Raw genomic sequence first — 22,576 nt, 5'->3', positions numbered from 1 at the left:
ATTCACATTCCTTATTTTTTCTTGTAATAAATAAATAAAGATATTTTAACTTGACTGGAGTATCAAGGCTAAATCAGGTATAGATGTATGTACAAATTGTTCTGTAAGAATCAATGTCCAGTTGAAATGTTAGGAGAGCAAATATCCAAAATAAAAAAGACAACAATACTTGTTTCAGAGAACAAAGAAGAACTATTTATTGATTGGACCCACTGACACCTAAGAATGCCATTGTTCATGTTATAGCTTACCCCTAGGTATACACTTGAGGTGGTTCTGCACGTTTATATCGAATTAGAATTTGATAAAACACTGATTTTTTTCAGAAATTCAGAATATACTTTAGAGATAGTACTAGAGATCAATCAATGACACAAATATTAATCCTATCCTGCATTTATCTGTACACCTGCATGACACAGGTTAATAGGAATAATGACTTAAATGTATGTTTAAAAACTTAAGTGATAAGTCATTTCATTGTAATTAAATACTGAAGAGTTTTTTCTTGTTTTGATATATAATGTGTGATATGGTACAAGTAATATTATATGTAAATTTCAGTCTGATTTTATTTTATTAACATTATTCTAAAACATTTTCTGACGTCACACAATAATCATGTATATGACAACTGTTTTTGCATTGAGATCAGTTCTTTCCGCAAAAATCCAGTTATAACTGGGGATTAAATATTTATCAATGATATGATAGATAAGGCTGTCTGCAAGAGCAGCTACGTTGAAAGTAAATAAGAAATTTAAGAAAATCTTATATAATATGCTTCAAAATGTTCACATCAAATCAAGACTTAAGTATTATATTCAGTCTTTAATGTTACATATCTGCAACCAGCATTATTTCTTTAGTTTTTTGGGTTTTTTTTCATAATCTAAAATTTTGCTTTTTAATTTTTACGTTTACTTCATCTAAATTAAAGACAGAAAAAGTTTGTAACTTGTAGAAATGAACATAAATGTAAATCGCAGGGGAAGCAATACTCAGGCTAGGATATAAATGAAAAGTACAATTCAAGATATGAAAAAACGTCACATTTCTACTGTAAGGGCGGCAAAAAAAAAAAAAACAAAGAAAAATATCAAACAGGGAATGCCACGCACCAAAAACGTAGCCTCTTCAAAACGAAACCCCCAGCACGCAGACGCGTGCACCACACACACACACACACACACACACACACACAAAGCCAACACATAAGGACAAAACGAACAACACACACGCACACAAAGCCAACACATAAGACGAAGCGAACAAACAAAGGAACACGGTGGGGCACCGCCTTGGAACGGTCAGTGGCAAAAACACCACTGGGGAGCTTAAACCGGTTTATGGTGCACCTAACCTCACTCTTACCCCCACCATGTTTCAAAGACATGGGACAGTGTAAATAAAAGTAATCCCCTCCAGTTGAATCTCTTACACACGTAATGGAAACAAAAAGGCATGGCATGTAAAACACAAAAAAGAACCAAAAAAGTATGTACTCAATGCCTTTTCAGAAGACAGAGCAACAAGAGAAACACCTTTAAGGACCCGACGAAACAGGCCAGAAGACAAATATCAAAACAGTTCAGTCCAGGTAGGATTTAAAAACTGCTTATCATAGAGTCCTCCCCCTCTTCCGTCAGACAAAATCAAAGAGGGAAGCGTAGTGTCCAACTGTAAACGGGTTGAACACTAAACATGCGGTATGTCTCAAAACAGTTGGGTCGTAACCTCTTTTAATAAAACGTTTGATAATCTTTCCAAAAACATTTGGAAAATTATCGTGACCCAAGATCTTACGAAGTTTGTAAACCACATCCCCATAAAAAACGGGTTTAGAAATACCTTCTCGCAGAAGTGTCTTTAAATTACTATTGAATTTTAAAACTAAATCAGAATTACGATAATAAAATTTAGCAAAATATTTACGCAATTTGTAATAACGGTAGCCTTGCTGAAGAAGTTTACCTGTAATATATTGATTACGTTCATTGAAATGCTTGACATGACTACACGCTCTGGCAAACCGAATTAATTGAGAAATATATACCCCATAAGATGTAGCCTGAGGTACATCCCCATCCAAATGGGGAAAATTTACAATACTAAAATTAAAATCATCCCTCTTGTCATAAATTTTGGTATGTATAAAATTGTCATAAATAGAGAGATGTAAATCTAAAATGCAAGTCTTACTTAAACTGTTCACTTTTATATCTCAGTTGTTTCGCTTCAGCAATATAAATATCTTGTATCGACATGACTTTTGAGATTCCTTTGGGGTGAGTAAAGGTCAAGGTTGCTGTAACTAAAAACATATAAAAGGTATCATTTAAATTGATAAAAAATGTGTATCATCTGTACATAGATTTATTGCTACAAAAGTAGAAGGAAATTAACTATTTCTTGCATTCAATAAAATCTGGAAAGTAGATCCCTCGGAAGCACTGAGAACAAGGCAAACAGTCACTACATGGGTGTACGTTTTACAATATGGCTATAATGAAAATATGGAAAATTTATGACGTGCGATCTTCATTGAGCTCTACAGAACCTTTTTATACAAAAACCAAATGAGATTTAAAATAGAGAATAAAACAATACAAACTGTGAAATCTACTCGAACTAGGTTTGTCATCATTATAATTATTGTATCAGATTCTATGGTATATTTAAATTAGTGAAAACGTTAAACAGATAAAGTATGTTTGACTTTCAGTAGTACCTATCGCTATCCAGTACGTGTCGCAGCATCCAGGTGACCTTTGTGTTTGATTAATAATTCAGGCTATCGTAATTGAAGCAGTGCGTTTATCACAAGTTAATCGGCCTGTAATAATGAGAAATAGAATTAAATGTCTACAAAGTTGACAATTATAATTGGGACTTATAATGTACTATTCGATATTTAATCATTCTGACTTTAATGCTTGATATGTTTAGGTAGGTGAATTGTAACTGAACGTTTACACTGATTATCAGCTATTACTGTTGTTAATTTACAATGCCGCAAATGGATTACAAAGCATTTATAGGTAAATTGCTAGTGATAAATATACAGATGTTAATTTCATTGGGTACACAAAAGTGCCTAGCCGTGAGTAGTGGGCATGAAGTTTGGGAGTACTTGTTTCTCAACAATACCTATAACAAGGAGGTAAGACCAGTTAAAGTGTGGAGTACAGCAACAGATGTAAATGTAAGTGCAGCTGTTATAGCTATGGTCGACTTCAGTGAAGTAAAACAAACAATAATTTTAACTACGAAATTGACACTTTCTTGGAAGGATAAATATCTGGTATGGGATCCGCAAAATTTTGAAAACATTACTCATATTCATGTATCACAGTCAAAGGTATGGAAACCATACGTATTTCTGGAAAATTCCGTCTCGAAACAATATGAAATGGGTACACATTCCGTACAAGTTATTGTAAATTATGACGGTACCGTAGAATGGAATCCAGTTGAAATTTTCCATTCAACATGTGCAGCAGATGTCCGTAAATTTCCATTTGACACACAGAAATGTTCAATGGTGTTTGAAACTCTAGGATATACTACTAAAGAAATTCGGATACATTCAGTTGAAGACCATGTTGATTTTCATGGTTATGGAGTCACTTCCGGTTGGTATGTAGTGGATACCGACATGGAAACAAAAAGCGAAGAAGGTTCTGAGATACACATAATTTGTTCACTTACTTTGAAAAGGAATCCAACATATTTTATCCTAAACGTTTTTCTGCCTATCGTCCTTCTCTCATTCATGAACACATGCGTGTTTATCCTACCCGTGCAGTTCGGAGAAAAGGCCAGTTTTGTGATCACTGTGTTCCTTTCACTTGCTGTCTTTTTGACAATTGTAAGCAGCAATCTACCAGAAAACTCTGACAAGGTCTCAATTCTCAATGTGTACGTTTTCATTTGTACACTTCTGAGTGTGATTATCGCGATACTGACGATAATTCAGATCAGGATCTACCATCGTGATTCAGATAGATCGATTTCACCGTTTCTGGTAAAGCTAGCTGTAATGTTTACTTCCAAACAAGTTCTCACTGATGACCGTAAGAAAAATGTAGTGAAAGGCAACGATAAAGAGAAACGGCGAAAACATGCAACAATCGATGTCGTGCCACAAGACCGGTTTTGCAATCTAGATGACCAAAAACCAAATGCTGTAGTATGTAAAATAAATGCCACATGGCCGGATGTTGTTCGGGCTTTCGATAATATCTTTCTACTTGTTTTTTTAGTAACAACTATAATCATGACCGTCACAGTACTTATTATGGCTGTTCGCAACGAGGAGCTTGCAGAAGAACATGACTCACACTAAAATATATCTGTTAAGTTCTTTAAAATCAGACACGTGGGTGGAAATTTTAGCAACCTAGAATTATTAGAAGAATCAAACAAATTTCTTGAACGTATTGAGTGTACACTATACTGACTAAAGGTTAGGGTTAGGTTAAACACAAGTTTAATCGTGTACATGCAATACGTGCGTACACTCAATGCTGGAGAAATAATGCTGCCCGAATCTCGTAGCGTTGTGCAAGAAGAGAGAAATAACGCCTTTGTTGCATTATCACTTGAAGTAGGGTGTTCAAGAGAGACAGATACTACAGTTTATCTCATTTGCACTCGCTTCCTGAAAAATCCGGTACTGGTGAAATGCCGTTCTGGCTACCGTGGCTTAAACGCTTTCAAGCATCACAATCAGATTTCTTTCCCCCTTGAATTAAAAGCATTGATTTCACCGATATAGCTTGAAAGTTTCGTTATGAATGGTTTATCGATTATATTCATAAATATTTCATATTTTTCAAATTTACTAATGTAATGTACTAATATATACACATAATAAAATTGTTTCGGACTTGTATATGTTAAATTAATCACTGTCTAATATTTCTACAGTTTGCGACTATAAGAACTCTAAATTATGCTATTCTGAAGCTGTTAATGTCATCTGAGTTAGCTGATATTATTGAAGTACGCTATTTTCAAAAGTTCCAAAGTAAAGAAAGCCTTCATTTATTGACTTTGATGCATCCAGTACTCCCTGCCGATAAAGTAGTTTCCATTATAATTTTCCCTTAAAACTTTCATTAAATTAATATTATAAATAATGTATTAACTAAACTGAGCTTTTAGTTTATTTACGTAATGAAATAAACAGCCTAATAAAACTTTTTTATGCATGAACTCATTAATATTTCCATACTTATTACGTCGTGCCTCACTGCTGTCAATAAAGAGCATGTGAAAAATTATTTTGATGAAGTATATCAAAACATTGTTGTAAATTATAGCAAGGCATTTTTACAAGTAGTATTGTGACGTAGTTTGTTAGACCCTCACCTTTTTATCAAACAATACTTTTTAAGGCATGCTGCAGGCGAATTTAACAGCCTTTGCAAACAGCTTGGAACCAGATCAGACGCCGATGATCAGGTTCCAAGCTGTTTGCTACTCTGACAATATTTCTTCCAATTTTGGAGCAAATTGAATGAACTTTACAATTTTAGCAGACGACATTTCAAGCAGACGACAATTTATCTAGCATGCTAAGGGTTAAGGTATGCTGTAGTCGGGTATTCGGTAATATGAATAAAGGCATTGCCTAGCATGGGGATTTATCTTTTATATTCTATTACAAAGAAATATTCAACACTCAAAAGAAAGTGAAACTTCGCTCTAACTAGTTTACATTTAGTGTCATCATACCTCTTACAGCGAATATCATACTTTGCAAAATTTACGGGAAGCCGTGACGGTTACGTCATTCACCGCGTTTGGATTTTGTTTGTTTGTTTGCACTCCACGCAGAAACTTAACGGTCTATACACTTCCTTACTGTTTTAAAAGTTTTTTTCAGCTGCACACGTACAGTTTTCATTACGAAAAAGAAGTAAACGAATCATGTTGGCGCGGTTTACGAATTTCTGTGACTGATTCGGGGTGCTCGGATGTTCTTGCAGACAACCAGTCTGCGTTGTGTACATAAACCGGAACCGGAAAACATCGAAAAAATTGCCTCAGTATATGCAGACAATAAAGACGAATAACTATATATGGACGTTACCGTCTCGGGGATTTTCATCCACGGCGCTTCGTGCCGTGGATAAATCCCCTATTACCACTGGAACACTCATTACGAACTTTTAGTAACATCGACCTAACGGAAAATCGATAAAGTTGTCTATATAAATAAAGAAGGACAAAAATAAACGGACCTATTTGGAAATTCAAAAAACGGTATCACACAAATTGAAGTTTATTTTTTTCCGGATCTTATGAATATATTTTTTAAATATTTTAATGTTTGGTTTGTCCTTTTTGTCTTTAAATAGACCTACCTCAAAAATTGTCTTCTTCAAATATAACAGATCAAATAGATATCTTCCGCAAAAATATATGTAAAAAAAAACGGTACCCCTAAAAATAAAGATAAATTATTCGTTTTTGGTTATGTATTATTTGTTTTAAAGTAAATAATTGTTTTCCTGGTCCTTTCTGCATTTTAGTGAGTCCAGCGAGCATTTCTTCAAATATTCCGAATTTTTCCGTTGTTACCTGTAAGTACTCGGAAGCTGTTACGGAAAATATTGTCGCCTGCTATCATCTGGTTTGCATAGAATTGCTTAGTGCCTATGAAAGTTTTTCTTGAGGCGCTTTTTTATATCTTAAAGGCCTAGATCTTGGCAGTGGGTCAAGGGATTTCTGTCTTCATTAACTCAGTTGGGGGTTAATAACTGAATAAACTAGGGTCACTGTTTATTGGAAAGTCAGTCTTAAATAAGTGAGAAGGGGAAACAGTGTATTTCATTTAATAAATATGTGATAACTTTAAATGTTATACCTATTTTGGCATATTTTATGAAAGGTTCTATGAAAGGGGAGGCATTACCAGATTACAAACGAAAAGTATCACCTTTGAACTTTGACCTTCACACGGAGGTCAAAATATCTGTCAATAGTTTGTAGCTAAAATCTATTACAAATTAAGAAAATATAGTTTCACATATTTCTATACACAAAGTTACTGTCTTATACACTATTTTATATTACTTTAGGACTCGAAGGTCACTTTTTTTTTAAATGTCAGTGTGACACGCTCAACAATAAAGAACTACAATGACGTTAAATTTCGCGGTCCCTAAATTAGTGAAAGGTTCATCCAATCAAAGCACCTGAAACATACCAAAACTAGTACCAATGAAAACGAAAGAGATAAACGGCGGTTACCGGCCATGAACCGGACAATGTGGAACAGGCCGAGCTAAAATAGGGAGTGCTTGAATTAAATATTTTAATCAAATTAAAATAAACCAAAGAATAATATTTGTTGATCAAATATAATAATAAAATTACATGTTAAGATGACTTTACACATCGCGAGATCCTTAGCATCCAAATTAAACTTTCGCGCATGCGCTCTCTACATAGGGCAAATATAGAGGCCTAGCTAGAGTAAAGGAACCAGCGCGGGAGCCATCTGGTCTAGTCTCGTAATGGCGGACTGGTTTTTGAACACTAATTTTTCACTTGGCATGGCCACAGAGGTCTAAATTAAAGCTGGTTTCTGTTTAAATTTCATTGTGGATGTATTTTTGACATTTTGGTAGGAAAAATGGGAGAGGAGGTGGTATATGGTGAAGTGAAACTCAATTTTAGTATGAGTAGTACTTCCAGGTCACAGCAGTGTGATTTTGATATGATTTTACAGTAAGCAAATGTGACAAGAGAAACCTCTCATAGAAGATACATGACCCCTACTTTTCTCTTCATTTTTATCAGTTTTATCATATCTCTTTAAAATGAGGTAAGAATTTGTTCTCTGAAATGGGTCTAGCTATGTTTGGTAGATCTTTAAAAAATGTCACTTTTATATAGAATATATAGGGAAAACTATTTACTGGTGTGTGACCAAAAGACATGACCGCACAATATAAACTACGTTAAAGTTATATCGCATTTCAATCTATTCGATCAAACGTTAGTCTGTATTATAGTTAATTACCACCGCAGGACAAAGAAAATATATGTAGATTTTTGCAGCCTTGTTCAAAATGAGATACTTCAACTAATGCGCATTATAACTAGTCATAATGAACAGCAATTTTGATTGTTCATCTCGACAAATTTAGGTTTGTTTATAGATGTGCGTGTGGGGAGGGTACATCAGTTTGAATAAATCTGTAATCCAGTGTCGAAAATCTTCAGTTTTTAAATTTTTAATATCCATACTTCCACATCTCTTACTTAAACTTTTAATTTTTAATTTCGACTTGAAATTATATTACTAGCATCATGTAAGCTAATTGCAAAGCTCTGTCAGATCATGTTAGGAAATCAAACATAAGCTTTTAAAATTCGTGTAAAATATGAATTTTTCATTTTTTAACCTAAATTTGTCGAGATGAAAGATCAAAATTGCTGAAAATAGTTTATTGCCTGTTCATTATGAATCCCTAATCATCAGTTTTGACTTGACTAGTAATAATGCGCATTAGTTGAAGTATCTCATTTTGAGCAAGGCAGTTATGCGTTTGCAAAGATCTACATATATATTTCCCTTTGTCCTGCGATGGTAATTTACCATAATACAGACTCATTATTGATCGAATTGATTGAAATGTGATATAACTTTAACGTAGTTTATATTGTGCGGTCATGTCTTTTTGTCCTACGTAGAGTGCGCATGCGCGAAAATTTACTTCCGTTGCTAAGGATCTCGCGATGTGAAAATCCATCTATAAGTTTGTTTACAATGTCAAGATGGTTGTTTTTAGGGTAAAAAGTGAGGTTTAAACTCCATAGAATTGGTTTTTCCACAGATCGTTCCGCGGAGATGCTTTACTGTGTTCTTTTTTCATGCATTTGTTACATCTGTTTCTTGCTTGCCGGTGTAACATTAAATTTTGACACCGTTGAAATATGATTATGAAGTTCAACCCCGACTATATTTCAACGTCGAAAACTGGACACGCACATTTCAGCATTACACTGGGAACAAAATAGCCCTTGAAAAGTATGGTGGTATATTTCTGCCACGAGATAGCTAGGTAGCTATCGCGGTAATACTGTAAACTTTCCAGGAAATGTGTGTTTTTTCTGAAATAATTTCCGCAATAAATAATATTTTGTGAAAATATTTTAGCGCAAAATTTCGCGCTAATGCTCGAAACTGCCACGAGATGCTTGGTAGCTATCAAGATAATATTCTAAACTTTCCAGGAAAGTTGTGCAATTTTCTGAAAATATTATCGCAATAATTTATTTTTTTCCAGATATCTTTTATTGTTTTCTGAAAACTTTTAAGCGCAAAATTCCGTTACTACAACGTCACAGCTTCTAGATAGCTATAAACAGAACACGACGATATCAATCAGTTATTGGCGCCAGACTACAGTATCTACTGCATGACGGTGGTAAGTTCAGTGTTAAATAGTGTTCCATCGATTTAGTAGGGTGCTATTTATAGATATCAAAATGGCAGCTCTGGGCACTAAATGCTAAAAAATATCGAGATGATATGGTCAAAAATATTTCCAGGAAACTTTTCAGAAAAGTTCGAAATATCAAGATTTCTTTTTCTAGCTAATAAATGGCAGTTGTTGGCCTTTACGCAAAAAGTATCGAGATAATAAAGTAAATTATCGCAATCATATTTGCAGAAAACATTCGACTATTGAGATAATCATTTCAAAAAACTTCGCTTTATCACGATAATTCTTTTTATTATCGCGATAGCTACCTAGCTATCTCGTGGCAGAAATATGCCACCATAGAAAAGTGGTCAGCGTTATTTTGATCAACCCCGTTGTCATTTTTAACGGTTTAACAGTTAAAGTAAGGATCATTATAAGAGATCGACAGTCTGTAGACGGGAAACTGTAACGATGTCCCTTGAAAGCACCAGTGACTTCCGAATGATTGCTGGTCAGCTTGTGTATTATGCAGTCTACAAGGTTACAGGTTACACGTATATGTTACAACATTACAATTTGCAAATAAGAAATGAACTCAATCAGACAGGAAGTGGAACTGTTAAGGGACATTGCAAAGATGAGTTATTACAGAAAGGTCAGATTAGGGAAATCTGACAGGCAACTGCCTGATCTGTGTCTGCCACAGAAGTACTAGTGGCAGGTTTGTAATCACGTATTTAGATTTCTAGGAGTGCTCTGAACTGGGAGACTTTTAAATACTTTCTTGCTTCCGGGTGTGTTTTGGAAAGAAACTACAGTTTGTCTAAATTGTCTTAGATATACCAATACCCCGATCTCTGCTCTGGCAGCACGGGCAAATAATTCTAAATGCAAATTTACACAATAAGACCATCAATTTAGGAGCTTTCTAGTCCTGCCTCGGACGATGTTAGGTCAGTTACATACTTATTACCTATATAAACCGAACACCGGCATAGAGTCTATAAAGGCGTATACAGGACCACCGTAATTCGAGTCACACAGTGGTTGCAAGTCTGTGGATTTCAATTGTCGAATTTCATACGAATATCGGGACAAATTGCAAGTGTTAAATGTTTTTATTTTGACTCGGTGTATGGTAATGAATACGAGCTTGTATTAATATTTTCGAAGCTGTCTAAAACAGTATTTCAACAAAAATAAAGATGTTAATTCTAGGCGGGCTGCATGAAATGCGACGAGGCTTGTAATGGCTCCAGAACAACATCAATGACGCCGAGATTTAATGAGGCGAGTCCTGGATTTCTGCTCAGTAGGGGCGCAAAATTTCAAATGTACACCTGCATATTGGATGATACTCTTGGAATAAAGTAACTAATATCAGCATGATTTTATGCCGAAGCTGTGCATATCCGTTTCTTAGTCTAATCCCAAAACAATTACGATGGTGCACGCGCCAGGTTCTCGACCCCTCTGACTCCGCTAGTGTCGCGGAGGTATCAAAGGTCTCAACATAGACAACGGCATTCTATTTAGCCAGAAACCAAGGCGCGCACGCGAAGTTTGGTTAAATCATTGCTATGCATATTGAACAAATGGTAATTTATCTTCCATCGTACACCAGCCAGTCACTTCGTAATGCAAAGACACTCCGCGTAATTCATGTTGTTTCAATTTTACTTTTTCTAGATGTGAAAGAGATGCTCGTGTATATGTGGAAGAAAGTTAATTCAATGATTCTATACATGAAAGTTCATTTGATCGCTTTCAGGATTCTGAATATAGCCGCGCATGAGAAAACAACCTATGGTTTGCGACGCATGGATCCAGACACCTGCGCATCGCGCAGTCTGGTCAGGACATGCTGTCCTTTCAAAGCCATTGTAATTAAGAAACTGTTAGCGAACACAAGGATCTGACCAGACGCGCGATGCGCGGTGGTCTGGATCCATGCTGGTCGCAAACCCACTAGGTTGGTTTTCCCATGGCACGGCTCATATTATGCAACGGGAGACGTTTACTTCAACTGAATTAAAGATAGAAAAAGTAACTTGTATAAATTTACAAATGAACATAAATGTAAATCGCAGGGCGGGGGGAGGGGGAGGGGGGCATTCATCAGGCGTTTGTTTTTTACGTAAGATATAAATTAAAAGTACAAATCAAGTTACTAAAAAACGGCGTCACTGGTCATATCTCTACTGTAAGGGCGGCAAGTCTATAATAAACTGTTCACTTATATATCACAGTTGTTTCGCTTTAGCAGTATGCTTTGATGTTTCACAATCAAACCCGGTAGGTGGATATCTTGTATCGACATGAAGTTTGGGATTGCTTTGGGTTGAGGAAAGGTCAAGGTTGCTGTTACTAAAAACTGAAAAATGGTATCATTTATTGATTTGAAAATAGATTGACATAAATGTGTATTATCTGTACATAAATTTATTGCTACAAAATTGGGTAGATATTAACTATTTCTTACATTCAATATCCTCATATGATTCACATAAGGCCATATTCGGCGCCTGTCGCCACCAGCCAGCCAACAGCCTATGGACACGCCTGCCGCCACCACCACCAGCGTATGGACACGCCTACCACCGCCACCACCAGCATGTGGACACTTCTGCCACCGCCACCAGCAGCCTATGGACACGCCTGTCACCACTACCAGCCAGCAGCATATGGACACGCCTGCCACCGCCATCAGCAGCCAATGGACACGCCTGTCACCACCACCAGCCAGCAGCATATGAACACGCCTGCCACCGCCACCAGCAGCCTATGGACACGCCTGTCACCACCACCAGCCAGCAGCCTATGGACACGCCTGCCACCGCCACCACCAGCATATGGACACGCCTACCAACGCCACCACTTTGTTGGTCTTTGTTGTTTTAGAATGCCAAAGAAATATCTTAACACTAAACGGGGTAAATCAAGAACTATGAAGACAAGCAACTTGAAGGCACCGTTAAAGCTGTTGAAGATGGCTCGCAGTCAATTGAAAAGCCTCAGCACTTTTGGTGTACCCAAGTCAACCATTGGTGGTAGAATAAGTGGGAAATTTACATGTACAAATTGGCAGACCAACGCACATCCCTCGGGATATTGAAAATAAAATGGTCGATGTTGCGAAAATGGCTTCAAGAAGAGGCATTGGCCTGACCAAAAAACAGATAAGGAATAACACAAACTTCATGGATTGCATTAGTCAATTACCTTTAAAATCATGTAATACTCGGAATCGGGTTTGACATAGTACAGTAAGCGTTTTGATTTCTGTCAGCTATTTATTTGTTTATAGAACAGAATGCCGTATTTTCTTCAAAAATTGTATAGGTATAGAACAGATATTAATAATTAGCAACAGGGTCACCACCATAGCACGGCAAGTTTGCCCAAGAGAAGCATTTATTCTGTTTAAATCGGGTTTGTCCTTGTTTTAATAGACTTGCAAGCGCGTGAAAACTGGGTCGGTATATAAGAATTTCAAGGCGGGAAAAGACTGGTGGGAAGGTGTAAAAAGGCCACAGAGACTGACTCCAACAAGAGCATAAATGATGAATAGGGAAGTTATCGGCAGGTACTTCAATGATTTTGAAATGATAGTTGAAACACTGAACATAGCTACAACAATATCGAATTGTGACGAAATGGGTAAGAATTCTGAGCAAAATGATATTATATAGCCCTATGAAAGTAAAAAGGACAAAAGAAACCCGCATGATATATAAAAAGTAATAGAGCGGACAAGTGAGAACCTGATAATCGTATGTGAGAATATATTTTTAAGATATCAACTAAGTGTGTTTGAATGTTTGAATGTTTTTTCAAATGTCTTTTTCTATCATCATATTAGAAAAGTGTAACTTGGGCTTTATTGCTGTGTTTTCTTTTCAAGCAAGAATAAATTATTTATTGTACGTAAGTAACATGTAACTATTATAATACATTTGTAAGATTACTAGAGTATGTGCTTCGACCTTTACTAGTCATTTGACGGAGCAGATAAATGGGGTTACCTTTAAGTATGGCCCGTAAAAACGAATTTTGAGTATAAACCGCTTAAAGTCGTTGCCAAAAAAAGGGAAAACAGTTTGAATAGGACTAGCTCAAAGTCTATGAATATTTTGGGGCCCAGGTGACTATGGTTGTTGGATACAAGAATAATAATATGATACTCTGTTATGGTTCGAATCCGGTCTTAAGGCTTATCCGAATTTGTGCAACTTTAAATGTTATTATCGGCTTATTTTCTGCTAACGGTTTTAACGCGCTGTTTCTGCATAGTTTACCTGATGAACAACGTACAGACAGATGAACAGATTGTCATTTTTAACGCTAGGTGTCTCTGTTAGGCCATTTGATAAATATTCATAACTTCTGTAGATTTTGTGGATACAGTGGCTGGAAATGTTGGAGTTTACGACATTCCATCTTTGAGTAACCCCTTCCGGTAGTCGGTAAAACTCATAGATCAGGCCAGAAATTGAGGATTTTATCACAAATAATTATTTTTGTCTTGCATGTGTTTAAAAGATTTATTTCAGGCACAGCACAAGTTATCTGGAAGTGGGATCGACCCCGAAATACTTGTGGAGCAGGTGCGCTGATGATTTGACGATAGCAATGGCGGAAGAGCGGAAACCTTGAGTTCCAGCAATTCTGACCGACTTTCCTGCAAATCCAGCATTGCATGATATATAACGAAAAGCGCGCCTTGGATCTACCTCTTCCACGCTTTGGAATCATTCTTACAACTCTGTAAATTAGATTTTGTGATTTTCTAAGTTTTTTTACGCTAGTGCGAGGACAGGAGCATTTCGAAAGCGAAAGTAAGGATGGCGTTCGATGTTTGGATTCAAGTTGGAGTTTCCGGAGTTCAGTTAAGTTATTTCTTGTTTTGAATTTCTATTTTCTATTTTTTTTTTTAAATCATGTACAAGAACATGGCGGACGATGATTATTTATCCTGAAGATTGATGACAGTTCTTGGACTATATTGTTTATACAGCGGTGTGTGATGCGGTCAGCCAATCAGAATGCTCAGCGCCGATGACGTTTGTTTTTGTTTTTGTTTTGCACATGTTCTTCTTTCGTTTTGACGGATAGACAGAAGGAAATGCTGTGATGGTCCTGGGAGTACTGTCAGCTACCGATCGTTATGAGAACTTGTTACTTCAATGGTTTTTACAGTTCTGTTTATATTCTGAGTTGCTGATGTTGACTGATTCATGAATTAACTTGATGTACAGAAATGATTATCTAACTATGCATAAAAGATAAAGTTTAGCCTAACTGATGTTTTTATCTTTATGAACTGGGCGATATGCGGGTTATGCTCGTGTCCTACCTTTTTCATTTTCACCAAGTGCTGCATTATATTTGAGGAACTTCGATTCATTTAGAAGATGCTGAATTTCAAGATACAGATTTAATACTTATTTCCGCATGAAACTTGGCATGTATTTTATTTACATGGGCAGTGGTATATGAGTGTCTCACTCATCTCACTCTCATATTTGCAGTTTGCACAGCTTAGATGAGCAATGCTCATCTTTGTGCCTCCTAATGTCCATAATAGAGGACCTAGATCCTGACCAGTCATTTAAAAGTTCTGGAAGAACAAGGGGTACAGAACAGAACAGAACAGAACAGAACAGATAAATACGATTTATGAATTTTACATGTACACATTTTTTTGAGAGTATTTTTCAATTATGTTGTTGAAACTTATCAGATATGGCTTGTACTTCATCCCTCTTGTCTCTCATTCTTCAGGTGGTATATTATAGGTATATCGGGGATTTAGGGTACGGCTCCTTAGGTTAAATTGCTTAAGTAGCCTTGCATGAACTAGGATTTGAACCGCACATTTTTTAATGATTGTTTTTAAGTTTATCGTCCCTGGACCCCGACAATATTACTATTATGGCCTGTGAAAACACCAGTGGTAAACGGATGCCACCAATGTTTGTCGTAGACGGCAAAACATCAAAGAGTTTGCATGTGTTCAATACTTCCATGACATCTACTGAACCAAAGTGGCTGGGTAGACGACAGTTTATGTGAAAAGTGATTTAACGATGTTTTCCTTCAGTATTGTGGAAAGGAAATGCCTCAACTACTAATCCTTGACAGGCTTTCCTCCTACGAAAATCTTGGAATTTTTATGCGAGCAATGGAAGAAAATATTAGAATTTTAGCACTTCCTCCCCTTACTACCCACTATTTTCAGCCTTTAGACTGGGCTATGTTTGGGCCTCTATATAGAGAATACAATAGAAAATGCTCTGAGAATTTACAGGACAATCCACTGCATCAAATTAATAAATATCATATGCGAGTTTAAGGCATGTGGAATATTTCCTTTGAACGAAACGTGCATTCCTGACAATGCATTTGGACCAAATGAACCATCTGATAACTCCATAGAGCAAGCCCGTCTGTCCATTGAAACACCCGCTAACCTTTATACTGTAACAATTTCAAACCCTGATACATCGTACAGTACTACTTTAACTGATGAAACTGAAACGTCGCAATCGACAACACCGTTTGATGAGCTGCTTACACTTCCATCTCTACCTACTCAGAATAATTCATTTCAAATGGCATTTAGGGAACTGAATAGCAATGAAATCCAGGGTGATGTAGGATTACTGTCAGTCAATGACGTTCTGGACTTAAGTGACCCGCAGCAACGCTTGTGACTCATATCTGAAGGGACATGTTTAGCACAAACATTGGCAGACCAGAATGGGCAACATGTCATTCACCCCGCTCATGCCACTCCATGTTAATTATATGATAGACTTGATAAAACAATAGTAGAATTGTTCATCCCTCCTACACCAAAATATATCAGAACAAGAAAAAAGCGTAATAGTAAAGAAAAGCATACCCACTCGTCGTTTGCTGACAGTGAGGAAATAATTGTCGAGAAAAACTGAAACGGAAGTCTGAAAAGCAAAATAAAAGAAAAGCTAAGATACCAGGAAAAAAGATTAAAATAGTGAAAAAAAGAGTCATGCGATCTGTAAAAAATCAAATTCAGCTTTATGGTGTTGTGTGTGTGACTTAACTGAAGTTATTACACAGCATTATTTCAAATGAAAACCATGATGAGTTACAACATTACAAACTTCTTATTTCAAAAAATGAAAACAAATATAGATGAATATTTTTTTCAAAGGTCGAACTGTCCGTCTTTTCCCTTTATATTTCATCATGTTCCTACGGGCTCCTGCACCAACCAGTCCTTTAGCATGTTGTTACACGAAAAACACTTAACACAACATTGCAACATCAGTCCATTAGCAGGAGAATCATGGCAGAAGACCTTTGACTTGGCAAAGAATAGTACTATTAGTCTGAAAAAATTAAAGACAAATATCAAACAGGGAATGCCACGTACCAAAAACGCAGCCTCCCCAAAACGAAACCCACAGCACGCAGACGTGCACACCACACACACACACACACACACGTACTCGCACACAAAGCCAACACACGAGGACAAAACGAACGAACAAAGGAACACAGTGGGGCACCGCCTTGGAACGGTCAGTGGCAAAAACACCACTGGGGAGCTTAAACCGGTTTATGGTGCGCACCCAACCTCACTCTTATCCCCACCATGTTCAAAAGACACGGGACAGTGTAAATAAAAGTAATCCCCTCCAGGTGAGTCTTACGTAACACTGAACGTTTATTACTTTCAGTCAAGACAATGGCAGCAATGCTGACATAAGGTATGTTTATAGTGTCTGGTCAATGAGATGTATCTAGTTCTAAGAATCTTGAATACGACTGCTACTACTGAAGTCAGTTTTCACCGTTGAAATATATATGACCCTAGTCCTGTAGATTATTTATCAACGTGGATCAAAATTTCATGCGAGGGAGGTTCGTTAATGAATGGACGGGGTCAGTTTTCAACGTTGAAAAATAAGACTAACTCCTAGGATATGATAGGGCCTATATCAAACTTTTAATTTTTATCTTTCAAGTTTTGAATATAGCCAGTCTATATCCTATGTCCAATATTATATACCTGTAAGATAATATTACAATCAGGTGTAAAATAGTCTGGCAATTGTCACTATTACATAAAAAAGAAAAAATAGGACTACAAAAATTGAAATTTTGTGACAATTCTTTATCATCAGTCTAGTGGCTAGCCTAAATATATCAATCACCCGTCGGTAAATGACAACGTGGGCAGTTTTTAACGGGTTAAAAAGTTAATGTTATTCCTATCTTTTCGCCGGTATTGGAATAAAAGGATCACACATGACACGCGTTTCCCAAACTGAGGAACAGCAGGTAATGAGAATCCAAGAGCTAAAGATATTGTTATGACGTCACGATGTAGCTTGTCTTTCCCCTATGCAAACTTTTATAACGATATTACATGCCTAGCTATTTAGGACCTGTTATTAAATTTGTTATCAAAATAGATACACTGATCGCGAGATGTTCGTTTGGTGTTCACTTTTCACATGGAAATTAGATTTGCCAGTGACAAATTGCTGTTAACTTCCCGCGAACACGTTTGAAATCTGTATGAATATGAATTGAGCCGCGCCATGAGAAAACCAACATAGTGGCTTTGCGACCAGCATGGATCCAGACCAGCCTGCGCATCCGCGCAGTCTGGTCAGGATCCATGCTGTTCGCTAACAGTTTCTCTAATTGTAATAGGTTTAAAAAGCGAATAGCATGGATCCTGACCAGACTGCGCGGATGCGCAGGCTGGTCTGGATCCATGCTGGTCGCAAAGCCACTATGTTGGTTTTCTCATGGCACGGCTCAATTATCAATTGCAATTGCAATTTAAATAAATTTGTTGCAGTACTGTACACGTATTTATTCATCACAATTTCTTCACATTGCTTATATATATGCATGAGTACAAAAGTCTGAAAAATCTCTCTTAAAGTCATTTTTAGTTTTACATCTTAGTTATCAAACTTATATACCTAAATTGTCATTTTTATATTTCCTTTTAGATAATTTGATCCGGCTGCAAAATGCTTATGAGTATAGATATAAAAAAATATCTCACTTACCACAAGTAAGAATGTATGCCTTTCATCCTCTAAAAACATCACCATTCACATTTGAAGTAGTATGTATAAAATTTCTAACTATATACAATTTCCCTCTAAACATATTTCAAAACATCTTAACAGACTAGTAATGTGATCTTGCAGATAAAGTTACAAATTTATTGATCTACATGTATCTGCTGAAATCAATGTTCTTCATTAACAGTTTACCAAAAAAATTACAATTTTCTAAGTCCTTCCGGCGTATAAGCCACGACCGTTGGTCTTACAGCGAATATCTTGCAAACTAGTATCAAATTTATCGCAGCATGTTCGTGGCAAGCGAATACTTCCCGCGAATGTGTGTGTTCGTGGCATGTTCGTAGCATGTTCGTGGCATGTTCACATCTTTTTGACCATATCATAGGGGTTGTCAGTTTCACAGAAACTGAAATTGGGACGTACTTTTTCAGCAATGAATTACCTACGTTTCGTTGAAAATGTTTCGTTTCGTGAACATGGTATACATTATAATTTCCCTTGCTAACAGTTTTACCTTCTTCTTTTATTCTAACAAACACATTTTCGGGTAACTGTATAAGATCTGGTAGTGAAGACTAATTAGCTCCACTACTCGGAGAATAGGGGGGCTATACTACTTGCCCCGGGTCGGCGTCGGCGTGACCCTTCCTGGTTAAAGTTTTTCGGCAACCTTTGTTTTTCTGTCATATCTTTGTTACTATTGCTTATATCTTCGTTTTCTGGACATAACTTTGGTACTATATAAAATAATGACTTGAAACTCAAAATATATCTTTATCATCATCATCTGCATGTGTTGTAACAATCCTTATAACTCACATGTGTGTATTTGATGGAATTATGCCCTTTGGTGTATCTTCCTTTTGAAGTAGAGTTCTCTTATTCAGACATATATTCATTTTACTGTCAAATCCCCGACTTGTGGAGCGCGCTGTCTTACGGCAGCTCTTGTTAATAGTTATTATTTACAACACATCGCCAAAAGTAAGAGATATTTATATTGTGTACACATATACGTGTCATTTTAACTGTACAAGCTCCAACAGTGCTGTATACAAAACGATATAAACACAGAATCATTTCCTAAGTACCTAAAAAATATTCAGCCACATAAAGATGTTATTCTTATTTAAAAAACAACCTGTACATCAAAGGTTATAAACATTAGTGATGACAATGTACTGTATGATAAGTTAATATGATCGCTCCAGTAGTTAGTAAAGTTGTATAGTTCTTTTTTAGTTTGTTTAGTCATGGAGACAACGAAGCTGCACGACCTCAGGCAGAAATGGAGCAAAGCACGAGAACTACACTGCATATTATGTTCAGGATAGTGTATCCAGCAAACATGACCGGATCCATCCAATCAGCAACACATCTCCATGTCACGTGATTAGAATTCCCTGATTTCTCGTTCTCTGACGTTTGATGTTGAGATTTTGTCGCCTTAGTTGGAATGATGTTAGTTTCACTTATTGTAGCGTCCATATCACTCTGTTTTAACGTTGATCGCATTTTCGCACACTGTCCACAGGAAATGACCAAACTTCGGAGCCATGTTGGAACTTCACGTTCATCGTCCCTGTGATAGAGTCGAATCTGAACTAACGTCACGGTTATCATTGTGCTAAGAACTACCTGAATAAAAACGTACAGGTTGAACAAGGAGACTTTATCAGACGCTTTTGGTAACTGTTCGCTAACAATAGTAAGAAACACGCTCAACGATAGGAATACAGTTACAGAGAAACTCGCCTTTTCTCCACAAGACGCCGGTAAAAGAAATACACAGTTATTGAGTAAGGATAGAAATGATATTGGCAGTATGACATTTAACATGACGTAATTTGACGCTTAAGCGTTAAGCAAAACACAACGTAACTGTCTTCGCCAATTGATTTTTCTTGGGCCGTAGAACCGATAATTTGCCACTAGGATGACCGTCATATTCAGCATGTAAGATCACATGGTCAGAAGCGTTCGTAATTTTAACAGATCCATCCGTATGACTCCAAACTTCGAAATTTAGGCAACATCTGTGAATGTCTACTGGGTATTTGGTGACGTCGATGGAGCAAGTTGACATAAAAACTTCGATAGATTTCCATTGCATCCGTCCTTGATGTGTTACTGCGACATACATATGCTTTCCTCCCATATCACGATATCTTTCAACAGAGTTCTCCAACTTAATATCTGGCTTCCAGACATTGCTCTGTGGTATGTTCATACTTTGTAATCCATTGTACATAACAGGATTCCACGTAAGATATTCGTCATACCAGTAAAGCTTTAGTTTTGCTGTGAGGGTCAATGTCTCAGAGATTTCATTATGCCTCTTTCTCGTAATTCCGAGCCTTCTCATTGATCCGAGCCTTTGGAAAATTTGCACTTGTGGCTATTTCCTGTTTCTAAATTTTATGTATGTTGTGGCAAATCAAATGACAGTTAAACAAAAATAAAAAGAAAATAGTGTTACTTGCATTAAAATAGAAATATACACAACAGAAAATTTTGGCACAAAATTTGCTTATCTAAAATCAATGGGGTAATATATAACCTTCTTACAGAAAACAGAAACCACTTATTTTAAAACTTTTTTGTCCGCAAACACAATAATATATCTGTTCTTAATTTTAAAAAAGAACTTTTTCAAAAAAGGCCTTATTTTTTCAGAGCTAGCACAAATGATCGCAAGTCTCGGTTTCAAAGAATCTGGCTGTTTCAGAGAGTTAGGGTCATCATGTGAAAGCCTGGATTATTCATTTACAACAATCCTTAGAATTTTTCTTCATGGGGATTTTTTAAGTTTAGATGTTGGAGTATCAAACTATAGCAGAAACTCTTTTGAAACTTAAAACTGTTACTGACCAGCACTGAAATACCGGTTAAGGGGCTCGGAATAACGAGAAAAGGGCATAAATGCTATGATACGTATTACATTTAAACTGACATTAACTGTCGTTTGTTGCCTGGTATCCACTACAGGACGCACATTTGGATTGTATCCTTGATCAAATATAAGATTCTCGTAAAGGATGTAACCCGCACTTTTAATCATACTTGCATGAACCGCCCAAAAACTTGTTGAAAAACAGAAAATCCCCATTATTAGTGCTGTTTTATCCATCCTGCTTCCCTGTAACTCATTACTGATGTGGCCAAAGCTCTGTTAATTCGTGATATGTGTAATTAAATGATAAATTGATACATTTACTGAATAGCTTCGTTAATGTATTTCATCACAAATAGGATAGAATCAATTGATTTTATCAATTTCCTGTTTCTAAATTTTATGTATGCTGTGGCAAATCAAATGACAGTTAAACAAAAATAAAAAGAAAATAGTGTTACTTGCATTAAAATAGAAATATACACAACAGAAAATTTTGGCACAAAATTTGCCTATCTAAAATCAATGGGGTAATATATAACCTTCTTACAGAAAACAGAAACCACTTATTTTAAAACTTTTTTGTCCGCAAACACAATAATATATCTGTTCTTAATTTTAAAAAAGAACTTTTTCAAAAAAGGCCTTATTTTTTCAGAGCTAGCACAAATGATCGCAAGTCTCGGTTTCAAAGAATCTGGCTGTTTCAGAGAGTTAGGGTCATCATGTGAAAGCCTGGATTATTCATTTACAACAATCCTTAGAATTTTTCTTCATGGGGATTTTTTAAGTTTAGATGTTGGAGTATCAAACTATAGCAGAAACTCTTTTGAAACTTAAAACTGTTACTGACCAGCACTGAAATACCGGTTAAGGGGCTCGGAATAACGAGAAAAGGGCATAAATGCTAGCTATGATACGTATTACATTTAAACTGACATTAACTGTCGTTTGTTGCCTGGTATCCACTACAGGACGCACATTTGGATTGTATCCTTGATCAAATATAAGATTCTCGTAAAGGATGTAACCCGCACTTTTAATCATACTTGCATGAACCGCCCAAAAACTTGTTGAAAAACAGAAAATCCCCATTATTAGTGCTGTTTTATCCATCCTGCTTCCCTGTAACTCAT

The 22,576-nt window shown here is 36.4% G+C and overlaps 2 protein-coding genes across 2 annotated transcripts; one reads left to right on the top strand and one right to left on the bottom strand.

Moving 5' to 3' along the window:
* Positions 1-3,010: 3,010 nt before the first annotated feature.
* Positions 3,011-4,348, top strand: LOC123562243 (acetylcholine receptor subunit alpha-1-A-like). Its single transcript, XM_045354889.2, has one exon. It carries the CDS (start codon positions 3,011-3,013, stop codon positions 4,346-4,348), a length of 1,338 nt encoding a protein of 445 aa, XP_045210824.2.
* Positions 4,349-19,825: 15,477 nt separating this feature from the next.
* LOC128549508 (acetylcholine receptor subunit alpha-like) lies at positions 19,826-21,608 on the bottom strand. Its single transcript, XM_053526252.1, has 3 exons — positions 21,419-21,608; positions 20,711-20,848; positions 19,826-20,400 (listed from the first exon to the last, which is right to left on the bottom strand). The coding sequence occupies exons 1-3, from the start codon at positions 21,606-21,608 to the stop codon at positions 19,826-19,828; spliced, it is 903 nt and encodes a 300-aa protein (XP_053382227.1).
* Positions 21,609-22,576: the final 968 nt, after the last annotated feature.

This window comes from Mercenaria mercenaria, chromosome 2, assembly GCF_021730395.1.
Source record: "Mercenaria mercenaria strain notata chromosome 2, MADL_Memer_1, whole genome shotgun sequence".
In the NCBI taxonomy this organism is placed as follows: Eukaryota; Metazoa; Mollusca; class Bivalvia; order Venerida; family Veneridae; genus Mercenaria; species Mercenaria mercenaria.
The sequence above is the reverse complement of the archived record's forward strand: the minus strand, read 5'-3'. Positions and strand labels throughout refer to the sequence as shown.

Excerpts from the sequence above, each read along its gene's own strand:
- LOC123562243 (XM_045354889.2), top strand. The coding sequence starts at position 3,011 with ATGCCGCAAATGGATTACAAAGCATTTATAGGTAAATTGCTAGTGATA.
- LOC128549508 (XM_053526252.1), bottom strand. The coding sequence starts at position 21,608 with ATGATTAAAAGTGCGGGTTACATCCTTTACGAGAATCTTATATTTGAT. Across the intron at positions 20,849-21,418 it reads TAACCGGTATTTCAGTGCTG|CAAAACTAAAGCTTTACTGG; the intron begins GTCAGTAACAGT and ends TGACCCTCACAG. Across the intron at positions 20,401-20,710 it reads GAACTCTGTTGAAAGATATC|CGTCAAATTACGTCATGTTA; the intron begins GTGATATGGGAG and ends TTAACGCTTAAG.